Below are 23,385 nucleotides of genomic sequence, written 5' to 3' on the forward strand. Positions count from 1 at the left end.
AATGGGCAAATGGCTTCCCATGATTATATTTCTGCATAAACTTTTAGAGAAGAGAAAACAAGATCTACCCTTAATTGTATTGCTATCTCTCTAGTAATAAAATGTGAATTGATCAGTTCTATGTTGTTTGTAGAACTCATCAATCGGTTCTACTTATATAGATGAGCTATAGGTGGAATTTAATGTGTCATGTTGAATATGTGTAGGAATAGTCATCTAACATGCATGGCCTAGGTAAGAAACATAAGCCTTTAAGAGGTCACATGGTATTGTTTTCCAGCTAATGAACTAATGATGTCTATTTCAGGAATGAAACTGAAGACACAATGCCCCACTTCAGAACATTTGATAGAGGTCCTGATAATTTCCTGGAGAGAGTGGTGGCATGAGCCTCTTGATAAAATTTGGTGGAACATGGTGGACCACTTTTACTGACCAACATGTTTGAGAAATCAGCCAATGTTGCCACATGAGTAGTAGGGTCATCTGAAAATGATCCTTGCCTACACATGATTTAATATCATGGGGTAGTTGTTTTGGGAAGAAAATGAGGTTCGGTGAAGTGGCATTTACGCCCTGGATATAACAAGTCTTGTATTGACTGTATAAAAATAGTCGGTTCTAATCTAAATACAGTCCATTGGCCACAATTTGTGTCCTAGCTGCATATTTTGCTGTAGTTTGCCTCCGAATCAATGAATGGTTTATAGTAAAACATGTATTAGACAAAAAATCAAAATGTTGCAGAAAAAACTGGAAATTACAGAGATTCAGTCCTTAAAAAGCGAAAATTCAAGAGGGTAGGCAAAACATTTGCCTAAAAGTTCGTTGGGGCTGCAGACTTGTAATCTGCTGATTTTATGGAAAAATTACAAGATCCAGCCAGCAGGTTCCTGGCATATATGAAGTTAAGAGCGGGAAAAATGAGAGTTAACAGCTCAATGAGATGTAACAGCCCTGTAAACTTCGTGAGGGAAATTTTTGATGGAGATGCAGATTTCATTTTGCAATCTATTCTTTAGCCTTCAGTTTATTCACTTGATTTACAAAAAGATCTAATTGACCTTTTTGGTCTCCAATCCTTGTCATACGCCAATTCTTAGATAGGTCGTGGTGAGAAAAACAATGTACTGCAACTCTGGACAGTAGCATATAGAAGCAACTCTTGGATACTTCTTTTCTTCGAACCATTGTCAGTTCACATAAAACAAGAGGAGGAAACAAGAGTGCCTCTAGCACAGTATGATCATACTGAAGATCAGTTGGTAATGAAGTATATATCCTTAAGACTGAATTTCTTTGCTTCCAGCACAAAGTCATTGCCAAAATGATGAATTGATCACTAGGACAACCAGATATCCACATATAGAGAATCAATGTTATTGATCAACATTGCATCTTCAGTTGTACATCTATCTCCTTAAACTGTTACTCGCTAAACAAGAGGTAAAAAGATCTACACTGGTCGTAAAATTTGTTTACAAAATCGTGTCAGGTGTATCGACTAATCTATCTAGGAGTTCTCTAGTCAGGATTGATTATCCATCTATGAGGCTGAGGAAAACTTCTTCATTGAACGGAATCGTGAGGCCTCCCATTGGATGATCGAAGCCAAACTCCTCCTCAGCTTGATTCAGCAGGTCCTGGAACAAGGGCCGAGATAAGTATGACAGAGGAACAATGAATCTCTTCTTCTGGTTTTCTCCTACATAAACTGGAAAATGCCCCTTTGGAACGTCCAAGGGTGCAGAATCTCCTTCTCTGTGACCAGATAGAGACCGCCGCAACTTTTTTCCTGGCAAGCTGATCCCCATGATCACGTGTCTGGAAACTCTTTTCAACAGGAAAGACTTGAGGAAGATGCTATGCCACTCGCTGGAAGGAAATAGGAAGAAAATTGAATTCTGATTTGGGTGCAGAAGCAATGGCTTGGTAATGTATATATAGGGTAAGTGGATGGCAAGTGAGTTTATCTGCTAAGCTGAATGAGTGACAGGAGGTTGCAGCATATAGGGCCAAAGGAGAGACATGGACCGTTGGGAGTTCACATGTTAATGTCTGCCAAACCTCATGAAACTCTAGAGCTCATTATTGGAGCAAACATGATGCCCCACTTCTCCTGAAGACAGGATTCCTCCTAGGTCCTACGGAAATCTGAAGAGATTGTGGTTGATGTGAACATTTCTAAGATTTCTGACCATGTTTTTGCTCACTATCACAGAGAAAACAGAAATGCGTGGTGTAGGGCAAAGTTCGTCTGCCTAATTTGGTGCCCCTATCTCCTGAACTACATACAAAGATTAGAAACACATCTAGATAGGAACTACCTTTTTTTATCCCAATTTTGTGAGGCATTTGTTCTCTGGTTTGTTCAAGAGATATATTCACCTGAAGTTTCACATGGTCCTGTCTTCCAACTCATCATCAGGAACTTTGATAATGATTGAGACTTTCATTTTGGGTTAGAGTGCACTCTATGCCCTACCATATGTGGCATAAGAAACCGGTGTAAGGGACCACCAGGTAGACAAGGGTGGAAAAGGTCACTGGTAATTTATGGTCAATCATCTCTGAAGCAGGGGGAGGGATATTTAGAAGTTTTCAGAATTAGCTCTACAAAGAGCTGTCCGAAATCAATGACTTATTTGTTGAATAAGCCAAAATCAATTAGACATAAACCCAAGGGCTGTGCTCATCGGTTGGTCGTGTCAGAGATTGAAACATTTTTTAAATCAACTATAACTAACACGTAAAACTCAATGACCAGTAAAGCAGCTTGGTATAACTATGCCTTCGTTTTTTCTTTGTTTTTGTGGTCTTTACTCTATTTGTATCGATGTTTGGGCATTTATGGTTTCCTAAGAGGTCGTGATCTTCTAAATGCAGAAGCAGCTATATGTTAGCATAAAATGAAGCTGGCTGTCAGGCAAATTAAAGTATCACGTGATCATCGAGAAATGTTCCATTACCCCAGAATTTGTTACAACAGAATTCTGCCCAACTATGACTAAATAGCCAGGACAAAAGGAATGATTTGGGCAAGTGTCACCCTTGGCTCATGAAAAAGCTGAAGAAACCAAAAAGCTATATCTTGATGGCGAAGAAAGTGCCTAATCTCCTAACTTACCTAATTTTCCCAATCTATCCCTTCGCCTCCGGATCATTCACTCTCTTCAGTTAAACAAACAGAAGAATTTCGTCTGGCAGCTTTTATTAAGAAGGAAACAAACAAGCCAGTTTGATGACGGCTCAGCTTACACCAAAGGACCAACCTTTTTACGTAAGAAAAACATTTTTTTCCTGTTTATGTTAACTGCATAAGTTAGTTTGACATGGAACATAGACAAAAGATTCATCACTTTTTGCTGTCCATGAGCATGCCCGAAGGCCAGAAGTCAAGAGATTGTCTGATTTTTTGATATGAGTGTTGGAAATTTTTTATAATATAGGCTTACATTAATTATTTTATTTCAAATATTCGGGTTAACGGATATTCAAATATTTGTCAAACTAATCTTATTGAATTGGGTTTTGACATCTATTAATAACAAATCTAGTTGAGCAGGCTTACATTAATTAATTAATTTTCTATTTCAATATTCAGGTTAATAAAGTGATCTTATTGAATTGGGTTTTGGCATCTATTAATAACGGGCTTAGTTGAGTAGCAAAATGTAAGCAATTATACGATATTAATTATGGTTTGTTAGGTCCCTCTCTAGTCTATAAAATGGTAGGTTATAACTTAATCCCATTGAAAGCTGCTATACTGAAGATCTGACATTCTAATAGATCTTTATCAGAGTGATCTATTTTTCTTCAAGTGGAAAAATGGCTCAAACACTTCCGTTTTATTCTGCTATGCTTATCGATTTTAGTGTTTTACAGTCATATATGGATCCGATTCTTCTTAATTGATTAGTTGTTTATGTGAATAATTTTCTACAATGAGAAGAACTTGAATCGCATCATCTTTTGCAATAGGAAAATCTCAGAGAGAGTAGGCGCCATTTTTCTTCTTCCTCTTGCAAGAGAACTCCATTAATGGTGTAACAAATGCAGACCCTGTTGTGAACCATTTGTTCTTTTGCTACAAGATAGGAGTTTCATGTTTAGATTGTATCTTTGTCATTCATCACATAATACGCGTGCTATGTTCGTGATTTTTGCTTCAGATCTAAAAGTTGCTATTAAATATGGTGGAACATACTCCAAAAAACTGATGCTGCTCATCTTAAATAATCATTGACATTGTAATGTACATTTTTACATACTTCTCCCTGTATTGAGGGGCAAAAAATTTAACACCAAACGAGTCACTTCTGTTTACAAAGCTGAACCTAATGTCTTCCTTAATCTGTCTTGTTGGTAAATTTCACGATTCGTTCATGTGAGATGTCAGATTGAGGAAAACTTCTTCTTCACAAGGAATCCGAAGGCCGCCCATCAGATTATCGAACCCAAACTCTTCTTCAGCTCGACTTAGCACTGTTCATGTGCCATGTTGAATACAAGGAGGAACGGTCATCTAAAATTCATGGTCCAGGTAAGAAACATAAGCATTTGAGAGGTCACATGGTGTTGATTTCCAGCTTTTGAACTAATGACGTCCTTTTCAGGACAGAAACTGAAGACATAATGCACCATTTCAGATCATTTAATAGAGGTCCTGATAATTTCCTGGAGGGAGTGGTGGTATGAGAGCCTCTGGTTAACATCCAGTGGAACATCAGCGTACCACTTGTACCAACTTAATATGTTTGAGAAATTAGCCAATGTGGCCCCATGAGTAGTAGGGTCACCTGAAAATGATCATTGCTTAGCTTATGCCGAGGAGCCAAACCTTTTATGTGAGAAAAACCATTTTTTTTCTTGTTTACGTTAACTGCATATTAGTATGCCATGGAACATGGACAAAAGATTCATCACCATTTGCTGTCCATGAGCATCCCCAGAGGCCAGAAGCCAACAGATTGTTGGATTTTATGATTTGCGAAGAGCTTGAATCGCATCATCTTTTGCACTAGGAAAATCTCACCCAGAGTAGGCCCCATCTCCTTCCTCCTGCAAGATAACTCCATTAATAGTGTAACAAATGCAGACACCCATTGTGAACCATTTGTTCTTTTACTATAAGATAGAAGTTTCATGTCTGGATTGTATCTTGGTCATTCAACACATATTACACGCCATCTTGATTTTTGCTTCAGATCTAAAAGACACTGTAAAATATTGTGGAACATACTCAAAGAAACTGATGCTGCTCATCCTAAATCATCATCGACATTATAATGTACGTTTCTACATAGTTTTCCCCGTATTGAAGGGTAGGCAAAAATTTTACACCAAACGAGTCACTTCTATTTACAAAAATGAACCTAATGCGTTCCCTAATCTGTCTTGGCATATCTCACGACGTGTACATGTAAGATGTCAGAACGAGGAAGACTTCTTCTTCACAAGGAATCCTAAGGCTGCCCATCAGATGATCGAACCCGAAGTCTTCTTCAACTCGACTTAGCAAGTCTTGAAATGAAGGCTGAGTTAAATGAGAGATTGGAACTACATATCTCCGCTTCTGGGTTTCTCGAACACAAACAGAAAAATAGCCCTTGGGCACACCCATGGCCATTGGAACTGCCTGCTTTTCAGTGAATAGAGATCCTCGAAGAATCTGCTTACCGAAGCTGACAACAGGCAAACAGATTCCCATGATTATATATCTGCATTAACTTTTAAAGATGAGAAAACAAGATCGCCCCTTAACTCTATTGCTGTCTCTCTGATAAGAGAATGTGAATTGATCAACTCTATGTTGTTTGTAGAACTCATTGATAAGTTCTATGTTAAAAATATAAATATGCGCGGAAGCATGGTATAGTTTATATTTGATAGAGGATGGACAATGGAGTAGGATAGGATATTTTGAGAAGGTTTATGGGACAAAGATACTTTCACTAGTTTATGAAAATAATTTTACAATAGTCGAGGTGTTGGTGAGGGAGCATGATGTGGTTTTTATGTTAGCTCCCTTCACCAAAACATGGAGCACTTGCTCCTTTATATAGGCTGCCAAAGGAGGTGGAGGAAGTCTCTAGACTTCTGTACAAATAGCTACTAACATAAGATAGAGAATTCTAGACTTCTCTTGAAGCATTCTAGAATTCTAGACTTCTCTTGAAGCATGGACTTCTCTAGACTTCTCTTGATTGTTCTAGGATTTTCTTTGATGCTTGGCTTTTGCTTGCTTGCATTCTCATGTGAATCTTCTAGATTCAACTAGCAATCTCCATTCTAGAAGGTTCTCACCTTCATGATTAAGTTAGTAGTTTCTAGATATTTTTAGAGAAAATGGATCACAATTTCCAACACTCCCCCTTGATCCATTTTCGAGATAATCCGGATATTATAGTCTGTCCCATGTCTTTGTATTCTGTCTTCGTTCCATGATCCATTGTATCCTTTTGTTGGCACACTTGCACTTGCCTTTGAATGTGTATGCTTTTTCTTCAATGATGTCCCATATGTCTCGGGCATCAAAATGCTCTTAGTTGTAGTTGTTAGCTCGGGCTCTGGCTCTCGTAGGCTCTGGCTCTGGCTCCGGCTTTAGTTCTGGCTCTAGCTCCGGCTCTAGCTCTATTGGCTCTCGCTCAGGCTCTGGCCTTTTTAGTTGAGGATGGTGAGGACAAATGCCCATAACCATCCGATATGCCTAGTTTTGGCTTCATGGTCCCTTACGCCTGGCTCAGTTACAACCTAGGCATAACCTAGCTCTGATACCTTGTTAAAAATATAAATATGCGCGGAAGCAACCATAGTTTATATTTGATAGAGAATGGACAAGGGAGTAGGATATGATATTTTGAGAAGATTTATGGGACAAAGATACTTTCACTAGTTTATGAAAATAATTTTACAATAATTGAGGTGTTGGTGAGGGAGCATGATGTGGTTTTTATGGTTAGCTCCCTTCACCAAAACATGGAGCACTTGCTCCTTTATATAGGCTACCAAAGTAGGTGGAGGAAGTCTCTAGACTTCTTTACAAATAGCTACTAACATAAGATAGAGAATTCTAGACTTCTCTTGAAGCATTCTAGAATTCTAGACTTCTCTTGAAGCATGGACTTCTCTAGACTTCTCTTGCTTGTTCTAGGATTTTCTTTGATGCTTGGCTTTTGCTTGCTTGCATTCCCATGTGAATCTTCTAGATTCAACTAGCAATCTCCATTCTCAACAATTCTAGAAGGTTCTCACCTTCATGATTAAGGTAGTAGTTTCTAGATATTTTTAGAGAAAATGGATCACAATTTCCAACATTCTACTTATATAGATGAGCAGGAGGTGGATTATTATGTGCCATGTGGAATATGTGTAGGAATAGTCATCTAACATGCATGGCTCAGGTAAGAAACATAAGCACTTGAGAGGTCACACGCTATTGTTTTCCAGCTGATGAACCAATGATGCCTATTTCAGGAATGAAACTGAAGACATAATACCCGACTCCAGAACATTTAATAGAGGTCCTGATAATTTCCTGGAGAGTGGTGGTATGAGAGCCTCTTGTTAAAATTTGGTGGAACGACGGTGTACCACTTGTACCGACCAACATGTTTGAGACATTAGCCAATGTTGCCACTTGAGTAGTAGGGTTCCCTGAAAATGATCATTGCTTACCCGTGGTTTAATATCATGGGATAGTTGTTTTATAAAGAAAATAAGGTTCGGCGAAGTGGCATATTATACCCTGGATAATGCAAGTCTTTTGTTGACTGTATAGCAATTGTTGGATCTAATCTAACTACCATCCATTGGCCACAATTTGCGTCCTAATTGCACATTTTGCCGTAGTTTGCGTCCAAATTAATCAAGGTTTATACGAAAGCATGAACTGGATCATATGAAAAATTAAAATGTTGAGGAAAAAGCTGGAAATTGCATAGATCCAGGCCCTAGAAAGTGAAAAGTGGAGAGGGTGGGCAAAAAATTTGCCTACAAGTTTGTTGGGTGGCAGACTTGTAATCTACTCATTTTATGGAAAAATTACAAGAACCAGCCAACAGGTTCCTGGTATACATGAAGTTAAGAGTGGGAAAAATGAGAGCTAACAGATAAATGAGATGTAACAGCACTATAAACTTCATGAGGGAAAAATTTCGGTGGAGATGCAGATTTCATTCTGCAACCTATTTTTAGCCCTTCAGTTTATTAACTTGATTTACGATAGATCTAATTGACCTTTTGGTCTCAAATACTTGTCATACTCCAATTCTTAGGTTGTTGTGAGAAAAATAATGATTACTGCAACTCTGGACAGTAGCATATAGAACCAACTCCTGGAGACTTGTTTTCTTGGTCAATTCACATAAAATAAGGGGATGAAACAAGTGTCTTCTAGCACAATCTGATCACACAAAAGATCAATAGGTAATGAGGCATGTATCCTAAGACTGAATTTCTTTGCTTCCAGCAGAAAGTGAATACCAGAAGGACAAATAGATCACTAGGAAAACCAGATATCCACATATAGAGAAATCAATGTTATTGATCTAAATTGCATCTTCAATTGTACATCTGCCTATCTCCTTAAACCAGTACTCCCTAAACAAGAGGGAAAAACATCTACACTGGTCGTAAAATTTGTTTACAAAGTCATGTCAAGTGTATTGACTAATCTATCTAGGAGTTCTCTAGTCAGGATTGATCATCCATCTATTAGGCTGAGGAAAACTTCTTCGTTGCATGGCATCGTGAGGCCTCCCATTGGATGATCGAAGCCAAACTCCTCCTCAGCTTGACTCAGCAGATCCTGGAACGAGGGCCGAGATAAGTATGACAGTGGAACGATGAATCTCTTCTTTTGGTTTTCTCCTACATAAACTGGAAAATGCCCCTTTGGAACGTCTAAGGGTGCAGAATCTACTTCCTTGCGACCAGATAGAGACCGCCGCAACTTTTTTCCTGGCAAACTGATCCCCATGACGAGGTGCCAGAAAACTTTTTTCAAAGGAAAGACTTGAGGAAGATGCTATGCCACTCGCTGGAAGGAAATAGGAAGAAATGTGAATTCCGATTTGGTTGCAGAAGCAATGGCTTGGCAATGTATATATAGGGCAAGTGGATGGCAAGTGAGTTTATCTGCTAAGCTGAATGAATGATAGGAGGTTGCAGCATATAGGGCCAAGGAGAGACATGGACTTCTGGGAGTTCACATGTTAATGTCTGCCAAACCTCATGAGACACTAGTGTAACAACCTCCTCTCTTGTCCCACATCGCCTAGGGAGGGAGATCTTGGTTAGCTTATAAGGTTTGGGTCCCTCTAATCTGTGTAACGTATTTTAAAGCCGTGAGGGAAAAGACCGTGGTTGGGATGGCGGTTCGTCCGCGCCAGGGCGGGTGACCCAAAGTGGACAATATTACACAGTGGGGCCCGGTGGTATCAAAGCCCGGGATGTTACAACTAGAGCTCATTATAGGGAGCAAACATCATGGCCCACACCTCCTGAAGACAGGATTTCTCACAGGTCCTACTGAAATCTGAAGAGATTGTGGTTTATGTGAACAGCCTATGGGTTAGTTGGAGAGGACTCTTAACAATTCATTTGTATTAGGAGTAATAACAACCCTCCCAAATTCAACGTGTCAGCTGGCCTGGCCCATTTCTAAAGTTTGTCTGCCTAATTTGGTGCCCCTATCTCCTGTACTACATACAAAGATTAGAAACACACATAGGAACTACTTTTTCTTTATCCCAATTTTGCGTGGGGTGTTTGTTCTCTGGTTTGTTCAAGAGACATATTCACCCAAATGTTCACATGGTCCTGTCTTCAACTCATCAACAGGAACTTTAATATCGATCGAGACTATTCATTTTGTATTGGAGTGCACCCTATGCCCTACCACAGCCAGCATAAGAAACCGGTGAAAAGGACCACCAGGAAGACAAGAAGGGTGGACAAGGTCACTTGCAATGCCAATTATGGCGAATCATCGCTGAAGCAGAGGGAGGAGTATTTAGAAGTTGTCAGAATTATCTCTTCAAAGAGCTGTAGTTGCTGGGTGAGTGGCCAGGCCTCCGAAATCAATGACTTATTTGTTGAAGAAGTCAAAAGCAATTGGACATAAACCGGGAGGTTGTGCTCATTGGTCATATCTGTGATGAAACATTTTATAAGTGAACTTTAACTAACACTCAATGACCAGTAAAGCAGCTTAGTATAACTATGCCATCTGTTTTTTCTTTGTTTTCGTGGTATTTACTTAATTTGTATCAATGTTTTTGGCATTTATCGGTAACTTAGAGATCATGCTCTTTTAAATGCGTAAGCAGCTTCACATCGGCCTAAAATAAAGCTGGCTGCAGAGCAAGTTATAGTATCACGTGATCATCAAGAAATCTTCCATTGCTCCTGAACCTGTTACAGCAGAATTCTGCCCAACTATGAGGAGACAATAATTAAACTTAAGAATGTGACTGGATAGCCAGGACAAAGGGAATGATTTGGGTAAGTGTCACCCTGCCTAGCGAGGCCGGCGGTGGGAAAACGGATTCCCATGACTATATTTCTTTGTAAACTTTTAGAGAAGAGAAAACGAGATTGACCTTTGACTGTATTGCTCTCTCTGATAAGAGAAAGTGAATTGTTCAGTTCTATGTTGCTTGTTATATTCATCAATAAATTTTACTTATTTAGATGAGCAGGAGGTGAATTTCATGTGCCATGTCGACTATGTGGAGGAAGTCATCTAACATGCATGGCCCAGGGAAGAAACATAAGCACTTGAGAGGTCACATGGTATTGTTTTCCAGCTAATGAACTAAATGTGTCCATTTCAGGAATAAAACTGAAGACATAATGCCCCACTTCAGAACATTTAATAGAGGTCCTGATAATTTCCTGGAGAGAGTGGTGGTACGAGATCCTCTTGTGAAAATTTGGCAGAACAACGGTGTGCCACTCGTACAAACTAACATGTTTGAGACATTAGCCAATGTTGCCCCGAGTAGTAGGGTCACCTGAAAATGATCCTTGCTTAGCTATGGTTTAATATCATGGGGTAATTGTTTTATGCAGAAAATAAGGTTCGGTGAGGTGGCATATTGCGCCCTGGATACTACAAGTGTTATATTAACTGCATTGCAATAGTTGGATCTAATCTAAATGCTGTCCATTGGCCACTATTTGCGTCCTAATTGCACATTTTCCTGTACTTCACCTCCCAATCAATCAATGGTTTATACTAAAACATATACTGGATTAGAAAAAAATTAAAATGTTGGGGAAAAACTGGAAATTACAGAGATTCAGTCCTTAAAAAGTGAAAAGTCAAGAGGGTAGGCAAAACATTTGCCTACAAGTTTGTTGGGGCTGCAGACTTGTAATCTGCTGATTTTATGGAAAAATTACAAGATCCAGCTAGCAGGTTCCTGGTTTATTATTAAGTTAAGAGTGGGAAGAATGAGAGTTAACAGCTAAATGAGATGTAACAGCCCTGTAAACTTCATGAGGGAAAAATTTTGTTGGAGATGCAGATTGATTTTGCAATCTATTCTTTAGCCCTTCAGTTTATTCACTTGAATAAACTGATCATACTAAAGATCAGTTGGTTATTAGGTATATATCCTTAGACTGAATTTCTTTGCTTCCAGCAGAAAGTGAATACCAGAAGGACGAATAAATCACTAGGAAAACCAGATATCCACATATAGAGAAATCAATGTTATTGATCTAAATTGCATCTTCAATTGTACATCTGTCTATCTCCTTAAACCAGTACTCCCTAAACAAGAGGGAAAACATCTACACTGGTCGTAAAATCTGTTTACAAAATCGTGTCAAGTGTATTGACTAATCTATCTAGGAGTTCTCTAGTCAGGATTGATCATCCATCTATTAGGCTGAGGAAAACTTCTTCGTTGCATGGAATCGTGAGGCCTCCCATTGGATGATCGAAGCCAAACTCCTCCTCAGCTTGACTCAGCAGATCCTGGAACGAGGGCCGAGATAAGTATGACAGTGGAACGATGAATCTCTTCTTTTGGTTTTCTCCTACATAAACTGGAAAATGCCCCTTTGGAACGTCCAAGGGTGCAGAATCTCCTTCTCTGTGACCAGATAGAGACCGCCGCAACTTTTTTCCTGGCAAGCTGATCCCCATGATCACGTGTCTGGAAACTCTTTTCAACAGGAAAGACTTGAGGAAGATGCTATGCCACTCGCTGGAAGGAAATAGGAAGAAAATTGAATTCTGATTTGGGTGCAGAAGCAATGGCTTGGTAATGTATATATAGGGTAAGTGGATTGCAAGTGAGTTTATCTGCTAAGCTGAATGAGTGACAGGAGGTTGCAGCATATAGGGCCAAAGGAGAGACATGGGCCGTTGGGAGTTCACATGTTAATGTCTGCCAAATCTCATGAAACTCTAGAGCTCATTATTGGAGCAAACATGATGCCCCACATCTCCTGAAGACAGGATTCCTCCCAGGTCCTACGGAAATCTGAAGAGATTGTGGTTGATGTGAACATTTCTAAGATTTCTGACCATGTTTTTGCTCACTATCACAGAGAAAACACAAATGCATGGTGTAGGGCAAAGTTCGTCTGCCTAATTTGGTGCCCCTATCTCCTGTACTGCATACAAAGATTAGAAACACATCTAGATAGGAACTACCTTTTTTTATCCCAATTTTGCGAGGCATTTGTTCTCTGGTTTGTTCAAGAGATATATTCACCTGAAGGTTCACATGGTCCTGTCTTCCAACTCATCATCAGGAACTTTGATAATGATTGAGACTTTCATTTTGGGTTAGAGTGCACTCTATGCCCTACCATATGTGGCATAAGAAACCGGTGTAAGGGACCACCAGGAAGACAAGAAGGGTGGAAAAGGTCACTGGTAATTTATGGTGAATCCTCTCTGAAGCAGAGGGAGGAATATTTAGAAGTTTTCAGAATTAGCTCTACAAAGAGCTGTGATTGCTGGGTCAGTGGCCAGCGTGTCCGAAATCAATGACTTATTTGTTGAATAAGCCAAAATCAATTGGACATAAACCCAAGGGCTGTGCTCATCGGTTGGTCGTGTCAGAGATTGAAACATTTTTTAAATCAACTACAACCAACACTTAAAACTCAATGACCAGTAAAGCAGCTTAGTATAACTATGCCTTCCGTTTTTTCTTTGTTTTCTCTATTTGTATCAATGTTTGGGCGTTTATGGTTTCCTTAGAGGCCGTGATCTTTTAAATGCAGAAGCAGCTATATGTTAGCATAAAATGAAGCTGGCTGTCACGCAAATTAAAGTATCACGTGATCATCGAGAAATGTTCCATTTCCCCAGAATTTGTTACAACAGAATTCTGCCCAACTATGACTGGATAGCCAGGACAAAAGGAATGATTTGGGCAACTGTCACCCTTGGCTCATGAAAAAGCTGAAGAAACCAAAAAGCTATATCTTGATGGCGAAGAAAGTGCCTAATCTCCTAACTTAACTAATTTTTCCAATCTATCCCTTCGCCTCCGGATCATTCACTCTCTTCAGTTAAACAAACAGAAGAATTTCGTCTGGCAGCTATTATTCAGAAAGAAACAAATAAGCCAGATTGATGACGGCTCAGCTTACACCAAAGGACCAACCTTTTTACGTAAGAAAAACATATTTTTCCTGTTTATGTTAACTGCATAAGTTAGTTTGACATGGAACATAGACAAAAGATTCATCACTATTTGCTGTCCATGAGCATGCCCGGAGGCCAGAAGTCAAGAGATTGTCTGATTTTTTATGAGTGTTGGAACTTTCTATAATATGAACTTACATTAATTAACTAATTTTTATATTTCAAATACTCGAGTTAATAAATATTCCAATATTTGTTAAACTTTAAAATGATCTTATTGAATTGGGTTTTGGCATCTGTTAATAACAGATCTAGTTGAGTAGGCTTACATTAATTAATGAATTTTCTATTTCAAATATTCGGGTTAATGAATATTTCAATATTTGTTAAACCATAGAGTGATTTTATTGGATTGGGTTTTGGTATCTATTAATAACGGGCTTAGTTGAGTAGCAAAATGTAGGTAATTACACACTATTAATTATGGTTTGTTAGGTCCCTCTCTAGCCTATAAAATGGTAGGTTATAGCTTAATCCCATTGAAAGTTGTTATACTGAATATCTGGCATTCCTATAGATCTCTTTCTCATTGATGTATTGTTTCATCGAGATCTAATCCAAATCATGAAGTCATTTTCTTGTTCCTGAATGAGCTTTTTTTTCAATTCTTTAGGTTTATGTTCTACTCTGAGTAAAAAAAACTGCACAATTTTTATTTGCACATATAAGACAAATGACACTAATACTGCGTCTTTTTTCTACAACTTACTTTTTTTTTTTCAATTCAATTATTAGAGTGATCTATTTTTCTTCAAGTGAAGCAATGGCTCAAACAGGTATATGTTTTATTCCACTATGTTTATCGATTTCGGTATTTTACAGACATATATGGATCTAATTCTTCTTGATTTATTAGTTATTTATGGGGATAAGTACACTAATGGTGCCATAAATTGTGTACGGCGCTCACTTTGGTGCCAAAAGTTTCCGCCGGATCACTTAAGTACCAAATTGGAGGAAAAACGATCACTTTGGTGCCACCGACGATAGATTCCGGCCAAAATGATTACGTGGCTTTTATATTTAAAAAAAAAAATCGAGAAGCCTTTTAAACGATGTTGTTTTGCCATCCTACGTGGATACCCTCACAAAAACGACGCCGTTGCCGTTTTGTTAATTTTATTTGGAGATTGAAATTAGGGTTTTTTTGTCCGCCATTGCTCGTCCACCATCGCTCAGCCACCGTCACTTGGCCGACGTCCCTCGGCCACCGTCGCTTAGCCACCATCCCTCAACATCTATTGTAGTTGCTTGCCACAGTAAGACAAAAGAAAGAAAGAAAAAAACGAACAGAAAATCCCGAGAAAGAGGGAGGCGTCGACGATGAGGGCGGAGGAGGGGATGGCGGGGCCACGGCCGCCGCCTTCATAGCAGCTGGCTTCGCCGACAACCTCCGTGGCGTTCCAGATCTTCGTAGCTACCATTGGCCAGATCGCTCGTGCTTCTGGGGATTCTTCAAGCTCGCGTTTCCTCTGCACCCAATGATATTTCTTAGGAAAATGCGGTGGTGAGGCTGAGATTCGGGGATTTGAAAGGTTGATAAGGTGATTAAGAATGGGGGAAAACTACTGGGGGAGGGAGGAGGCGAATGCGTGGTTTCTTTTTTGGAAAATTACTGGTGTTGCTGGTGCTCCGCTGCTGGTGTTGTTGGTTTGGTGCTGTTGGTATTGCTGGATCTGTTCGGGGAAGAAGACGAATCTGCTCAAGGAAGAAGACGACACAAAACGGCGTCGTTTGGGGATTTAGAGTTTTGAATTCGGGGGAAAGACATAAAACAGCATCGTTTTGGTGTTAGGATGCTAAAACGACATCATTTGAAGGCCTAAGTGACCTAATCGAAACTCCGGTGAGCCACATCAGCATAAGAAGTTAATATAAAAAATGTCACGTCAGATTTCCGGCCGATCAGATCGACATTAACACCAAAGTGAGCATTTTTCAAATTTTTTGGCACTTAAATGATCTGACGGAAACTTTTGGCACTAAAGTGAGTGCCGTACACCAACTTATGCACCATTAGTGTACTTATCCCGTTGTTTATGTGAATAATTTTTTACAATGAAAAGAGCTTGAATCGCATCATCTTTTGCAATAGGAAAATCTCAGAGAGAGTAGGCGCCATTTTTCTTCTTCCTCCTGCAAGAGGACTCCATTAATGGTGTAACAAATGCAGATCCCTGTTGTGAACCATTCGTTCTTTTGCTACAAGATAGGAGTTTCATGTTTAGATTGTATCTTTGTCATTCATCACATAATACGCGTGCTATGTTCGTGATTTTTGCTTCAGATCTAAAAGTTGCTATTAAATATGGTGGAACATACTCCAAAAAACTGATGCTGCTCATCTTAAATAATCATTGACATTGTAATGTACATTTTTACATACTTCTCCCTGTATTGAGGGGCAAAAAATTTGACACCAAACGAGTCACTCCTATTTACAAAGCTGAACCTAATGTCTTCCTTAATCTGTCTTGTTGGTAAATTTCACGATTCGTTCATGTGAGATGTCAGATTGAGGAAAACTCCTTCTTCACAAGGAATCCGAAGGCTGCCCATCAGATTATCGAACCCAAACTCTTCTTCAGCTCGACTTAGCACTGTTCATGTGCCATGTTGAATACATGGAGGAACGGTCATCTAAAATGCATGGTCCAGGTAAGAAACATAAGCACTTGAGAGGTCACATGGTGTTGAATTCCAGCTTTTGAACTAATGACGTCCTTTTCAGGACAGAAACTGAAGAATAATGCACAATTTCAGAACATTTAATAGAGGTCCTGATAGTTTCCTGGAGGGAGTGGTGGTATGAGAGCCTCTGGTTAACATCCAGTGGAACATCAGCGTACCACTTGTACCAACTTAATATGTACGAGAAATTAGCCAATGTGGGCCCATGAGTAGTAGGGTCACCTGAAAATGATCATTGCTTAGCAGTGGCTTAATATCACGGGGTAGTAGTAGGGTCAACTGAAAATGACCACGCTAAAGATCAATCGGTAATGAGGTATATATCCTCAGACTGAATTCTTTGCTTCCAGCACAAAGTAATTACTGGAAGGATGAACCGATCACTAGGAAAACAAGAGATCCACATATTTATGAGAATCAATGTTATTGATCCAAATTGCATCTTCAATTGTACATCTGTCTTTCTCCTTAAATTGGTACTCCCTAAAACAAGAGGGAAAAATATCTACACCGTTTGTAAAATTTGTTTACAAAATCGTGTCAAGTGTATTGACTAATCTCTCTAGGAGTTCTCTAGTCAGGATTGATCATCCATCTATGAGGTTGAGGAATACTTCTTCATTGCACGAAATTGTGAGGCCTCCCATTGGATGATCGAAGCCAAACTCCTCCTCAGCTTGACTCAGCAGGTCCTGGAACGAGGGCCGAGATAAGCATGACAGAGGAACGATGAATCTCTTCTTTTGGTTTTCTCCTACATAAACTGGGAAATACCCCTTTGGAACGTCTAAGGAAGCAGAATCTACTTCTCTGCGACCAGATAGAGACCGCCGCAACTTTTTTCCTGGCAAACTGATCCCCATAATCATAAGTCTGAAATCTGTTTCCAAAAGGAAAGACTTGAGGACGATGCTATGCCACTTGCTGGAAGGAAGTAGGAAGAAATGTGAATTTTGATTTGGGTGCAGAAGCAATGGCTTGGCAATGTATATATAGGGTGAGTGGATGGCAAGTGAGTCTATATGCCAAGCTGAATGAGTGATGAGGAGGTTGCAGCATACAGGGCCAAAGGAGAAACATGGGCTGTTGGGGGCTCACCTGTCAATGTCTGCCAAACCTCATGAAACTCTAGAGCTCATTATTGCAGCAAACATCATGGCCCACGTCTCCTGAAGACAGGATTCCTCACAGGTCCTACTGAAATCTGAAGAGATTGTGGTTGATGTGAACTACCTCTCTCGGTTAGTTGGAGAGGACTCCTTAACAAACCATTTGTCCCAGGACTAATAAACAGCCCTCCCAAATTTGTGGTGTGAGTCACTCACTCATGACTCAACTAACAGGCCGTTTTCCACTTCATACGGACCTTGACCCTAAAATGAGTGCCTTACAATCCTATCTAGGCTTGAGAATATTACCTTTTCCTTTTCTCAATTGCAGGAAACATGGCACTCAAGAAGTATTGTGGGTTTCAAATGGATAAAATATGATGCTTTCCTGGAGAGAGTGGTGGTACAAGATCCTCCTGTTAAATTTGGCAGAACAACAGCGTACCACTTGTACCAACCAACATGTTTGAGACATTAGCCAATGTTGCCACATGAGTAGCAGGGTCACCTGAAATGACATGGCTTAGCAGTGGTTTAATATCACAGGGTAGTTGTTTTATCAAGAAAATAAGGTTCGGTGATATGGCATATCACACCCTGGATAATACGGGTCTTGTATTGACTGTATGGCAATTCCTGGATCTAATCTAAATACTGTCCATTGGCCACAATTTGTGTCCTGGTTGAGCACTTTGCTGTACTTCACCCCCGAATCAATCAATGGTGTATATGCAAACATGTACTGGATCAGATGAAAAATTCAAATGTTTGGGGAACAAAGAAAAACCAGAAATTACAGAGATTCAGGCCTAGAAAAGCAAAAATTGAGAGGGTAGGAAAAACGTTTGCCTCCAAGTTCGTCGTGTGGCAGACTTGTAATATACTGATTCTATGGAGAAATTGACAAGATTCAGCCAACTAGTTCCTAGCTTATATGAAGTTAAGAATGGCAGAAATGGTAGTGACATCTAAATCCAGATGTAACACCCCTTCAAACTTCGTTTGGAAACAATTTCAATGGAGATATGCATTTCATTTTGCAATCTACTGTTTAGCTCCAGTTTATTGACTTGATCTACAATAGATCTAATTGACCTTTTCGTCTCCATTCCTTGTCATGCAAAAATTCTTTTAGGCCGTGCCGAGAAATACAACGATTACCACAACTCTGAACAGTAGCATGTAAAAGCAAGTCTTGTAGATTATTTTTCTCAGAACCATCGCCAGTTCACATAAAACAAGAGGAGGAAACAAGAGTGCTTTTAGCAGAAGCTAATCACACAAAAGATCAATCTGTAATGAGGTAGATAACCAGAGACTCAACTTCTTTACTTTCGGCACAGAGTGATTACCAAAAGGACGAATCGATCGCTAAGAACACCACATATCAACATATTCATGAAAATCAATGTCATTGATCCAAATTGCATCTTCAATTGTACATCTGTCTATCTCCTTAAACCGGTAGTCCCCTAAACAATAGGGGAAAATATCAACACCAGTCGTAAAATTTGTATACAAATCGTGTCAAGTGTATCAACTAATCTATCTAGGAGTTCTCCAGTCAGGGTTGATCATCCATCTATGAGGCTGAGGAAAACTTCTTCATTGCATGGAATCGTGACGCCTCCCATTGGATGGTCGAAGCCGAACTCCTCCTCAGCTTGATTCAGCAGGTCCTGGAATGAGGGCCGAGATAAGTATGACAGAGGAATGATGAATCTCTTCTTTTGGTTTTCTCCCACATAAACTGGGAAATGCCCCTTTGGAACGTCTAAGGGAGCAGAACCTACTTCTCTGCTACCAGATAGAGACCGCCGCAACTTTTTTCCTGACAAACTGATCCCCATGATCATCAGTCTGAAATCTCTTTTCAAAAGGAAAGACTTGAGGAAGATGCTATGCCACTCGCTGGAAGGAAATAGGAAGAAATGTGAATTCTGACTTGGGTGCAGAAGCATTGGCTTGGAAGGCATATATAGGGTGAGTGGATGGCGAGTCTATCTGCTAAGCTCAATGAGTGATAAGGAGGTTGCAGCATATAGGGCCAAAAGAGAGACATGGGCTGTTGGGAGTTCACGTGTTAATGTCTGCCAAACCTCATAAAACTTTAGAGCTCATTATTGCAGCAAACATCATGCCCCACCTCTCCTGAAGTCAGGATTCCTCGCAGGTCCTACTGAAATCCGAAGAGATTGTGGTTCATGTGAACAGCTTCTTGGTTAGTTGGAGAGGACTATGAACAAACCATTTCTCAGGACTAATAAACAACACTCCCAAATTCATGGCGCGATCGCTCATTCATGACTCAACTGACAGCCCCTTTTCCAGTTCATATGGACCCCAAAACGAGTGCTTTGCAATCCTATCTAGGCTTTAGCATATTACCTTTCGTTTTCTCAGTAGCAGGAAATATGACGTCCTAGAAATATTGCGGGCTTGAAATGGATAAAGTATGAGGTTGGGACACTGGAGTGCCATAACTTGGCACGGAGGAACACTTAAAGTACCATAACTTTAAAAGGGTACACTTGAGTGCTAATATTGGAGTAAAATGAGACACTTAAGTGCCACTCCGGCAAAAATCCAGCCAAATGGCTGACGTGATCATTTTCCGGTGAGTTTGGTTCAAAACGATGTCGTTTTGCAAGCTGACGTGGCGGAGAAAATGCAAAAACGACGTCGTTCCGTGTCTACGTATAAATAATAATATAAAAATTAATTAAATTAGATTTAAAATTAATTTTATTTAAAATATTCAAAAATTAAGAAAAATTAAGAAAATTTTAAAATTTTAAAAAATTAAGAAAATTTAAAAAATTTAAAAAAAAAAAAAAGGGAGGGGGAGGTCGAAGGGGCGGCCGAGGGCCGAGCCCTCACCGCCGCCGCCTCCCCGCCCTCCCGGCCCCCCGGCCAACCCTCCCCCTCCGTCGCCGGCCCTTCCCGGCAACGGTGGGGAGGCGGCGGCGGAGGGCTCAACCCTCAGCCGCCCCTTCGACCTCCCCCTTTTTTTTTTTTAATTTTTCTTAATTTTTTTAATATTTTAAATAAAATTAATTTTAAATTTAATTTAATTAATTTTTATATTATTATTTATACGTAGACACGAAACGGCGTCATTTTTGCATTTTCTCCGCCACGTCAGCGTGCAAAACGACGCCGTTTTGGACCAAACTCGCCGGAAAGTCGCCACGTCAGCCATTTGGCCGGATTTTCACCGAAGTGGCACTTTAAGTATCCCATTTAACTTTAAAACTGGCACTCAAGTGTACTATTTTAAAGTTATGACACTTAAGTGTCCCTCTGTACCAAGTTATGACACTTGACTGTACTTCTGCCGATAAAGTAGATGGCATAGAAAACTGATCCCGGTTGGTAACGATCAATTTAATAAAAAAAAGTTAAAATGCTCATGAAAATTTGATTAAAACGATTTCGTAGTCCGCATATAATGAAAGCGACCTCATTTCCTAATCAAATATTAGAGCTTTGTAAATAGGGGCTCGTGTTTCATCACAAAACCGGAGCACATTCATGAACATTCCCACCTTCAATGAGATTTTTTTGAAGAACCTAATCCTCAGCTCCAATTCGAGTGGCTCTGTCTATCTTCTCTCTCATTTGAAACACCATTGATTGGCTTAGAAATGACGTGGATCTGCTTGTCAAGTGGGAACAGTGTCATTTCAAGTAACTTTTAGGTTATCCCTAGTTCGGTTGGAAATAATTGAATTTTGGAGATAACGTCATTTTGATTGTTTATTTTTTGCTAGCATAATATTGTCCTTGCCATATTAGCGTTCGCTTGCCACTTCAGACGCCACAAATGCACATTTTATTTTATTTTATTTTTACAGAAATTTTAACTTTGGCCAAAATTATTATAGGAGTAAAGATTGGTACATTTCTATGCAATACTTAGAACGTTCATTACGAAAACATTTTTCGTTAACTCATTTTCTTAAGTAAATCAAATGCCAAAAATGAGAAAAATGGTTTATGTGAAACAAACACAGCCTTCCAAAGAAAAATCAATGTTTCTTTTTATTGAGAAAAAAAAAACTCTTTTTCTTTGTGAAAAATGGATAGTAATATGTATAATCCAAGGATAAAAGAATATCATTTGTTTTGTATGAGATATTGTTCCTAATTTATATGCAAAAGAATCTTTCGAGTGGATTATGAAGATTGACATGGAAAAGGAATATCCAATTATCATATCAAAATGAAAAACACGATAAATCCCCACGTACGTCAAGATCAAGCACCATCCTTGGATTTGCTCGAGTGAAAAGCCAGTCTTGAGGAGCAAGCAATCTCTCACTGGGAAAAAAGGAAAAATAGCTTCTTCTCCTCACTCTCCTTTGGGCCCTCGAAGAATCTTGTTTGCAACTTCTCCATGGCCGCCTCGAGACGCACGCTTCAATTGGGGATCAAGTGAGCGAATTGTCTTCCTCAGAACGAGAAGGTGGGGGCGTGTCTCCTTCAAACGTTGGACCTGGTAGTTTATGTTTCGCCTCTGCTACTTTTTCCGTGTGTTTTTATTTTTTATTTTTTAAGAAGATAAAGTGCTGTTTTCATTGAGGAGTTAGATGTCAATGAAAAGAACTTGCTAGTATCGTCCTACATTGATGTTTTGATATAGTTTTTATTTTTATTTTTAAGAAGATAAAGTGCCCAATGTCTGAGCTCGATTTTTTCTTGTGAGTATCTGGTTGTATCTTTTCTTTTCTTTTTTTGGAACGGTATTTGGTTGGGGAGTGAGCTTTTTTATTTGTAAGTTTCCTATTATTTTGCGAAAAATGAACGATTATTCAAAAAACAATGGTTGTCTTGCTCACAAAAATAAATAAATAAAAATATTTTTATCATGGATGAAAATATATATATATATATATATATATATATATATATATTTAATGAAAAAACGGAGTCTAATGTCTTCTAGTTTTTGCATGGTTATTCGGATGGTATATACAATGAATGACATTCTCGATCAGCCTCCCATTTCCTCCAAGGAGTTGAAGGTTCGACAGAAGAAGCCAGATTGCTCGACAGCCTTCTTATGTTGGAGTGGAATTTGACCATTCAACCATGATTTCATGATGATAGATCACGAATAAAGACCCGTGATCAATCATAAGAAAACTGTACCTTTTAGCTTTTCACCTTGCTTGGATCTCCTAGTTATTAGGAGGACGAAACCGATCCTCCTATGGCATCAGCAACTCCTATAGTTACAAACTTTGTCATCAGTTGTCGTTTCAGAATGTTCGTTTTCTATGTCCATGTCAAGCAAGAAGTGATAGTGACGAATGTCTCCTCTTCACGAGGATTTGTTAGCCCTCCTGTCGGATAATCGAAGCCATATTCTTCTTTGGATCTGCTTAGCACATGCCAGCATGAAGGGTCGCTTGAGTAGGGATATTGGGACTGCGAAACACTTTCGAGTTTCTCCAACGTGGACCGTGAAGAAACCTTTCGGCACATTCGGAGGAGCTGAAGCGGCTTTTCTAAACGTCACAATGGTTTCGCTAAACAGTTTCTTTGCCTGTAGAGAACCGCGCAATCTGATGCCCATGGATTTGCGCAATGACTAGGACAATGCAAAGGTTTCTGCTAGTGCGACTTGAAGGCGGTGAAGGCAAAAAGTTCTCTGCTCTTTGATGAAACTCTTCTGGTAAAGGGCATATATAGAAGGGTTTGAACACTAAATACTCTCAAAATCTAATATACGGCCACGGTTAAGTGCTGGGGTCTAGGGAGGGCACGACAATGAGGAAATCACGTGGTTATGTTTTTCTGACTAATATACGGCCACGGTTAAGTGCTGGGGTCCAGGGAGGGCACGACAATGAGGAAATCACGTGGTTATGTTTTTCTGACTAATATACGGTCACGGTT

General features: G+C 39.5%; 2 protein-coding genes across 2 annotated transcripts; both read right to left on the reverse strand.

The window, feature by feature from the left end:
• Positions 1–8,528: 8,528 nt before the first annotated feature.
• On the reverse strand, positions 8,529–9,064 carry LOC120288328 (indole-3-acetic acid-induced protein ARG7-like). Its single transcript, XM_039302249.1, has one exon. The coding sequence runs from the start codon at positions 8,981–8,983 to the stop codon at positions 8,708–8,710; it is 276 nt and encodes a 91-aa protein (XP_039158183.1). The 5' UTR covers positions 8,984–9,064; the 3' UTR covers positions 8,529–8,707.
• Positions 9,065–11,804: 2,740 nt separating this feature from the next.
• LOC120288166 (indole-3-acetic acid-induced protein ARG7-like) lies at positions 11,805–12,183 on the reverse strand. Its single transcript, XM_039301641.1, has one exon. It carries the CDS (start codon positions 12,161–12,163, stop codon positions 11,888–11,890), a length of 276 nt encoding a protein of 91 aa, XP_039157575.1. The 5' UTR covers positions 12,164–12,183; the 3' UTR covers positions 11,805–11,887.
• Positions 12,184–23,385: the final 11,202 nt, after the last annotated feature.

This window comes from Eucalyptus grandis, chromosome 9 (assembly GCF_016545825.1).
Source record: "Eucalyptus grandis isolate ANBG69807.140 chromosome 9, ASM1654582v1, whole genome shotgun sequence".
In the NCBI taxonomy this organism is placed as follows: Eukaryota; Viridiplantae; Streptophyta; class Magnoliopsida; order Myrtales; family Myrtaceae; genus Eucalyptus; species Eucalyptus grandis.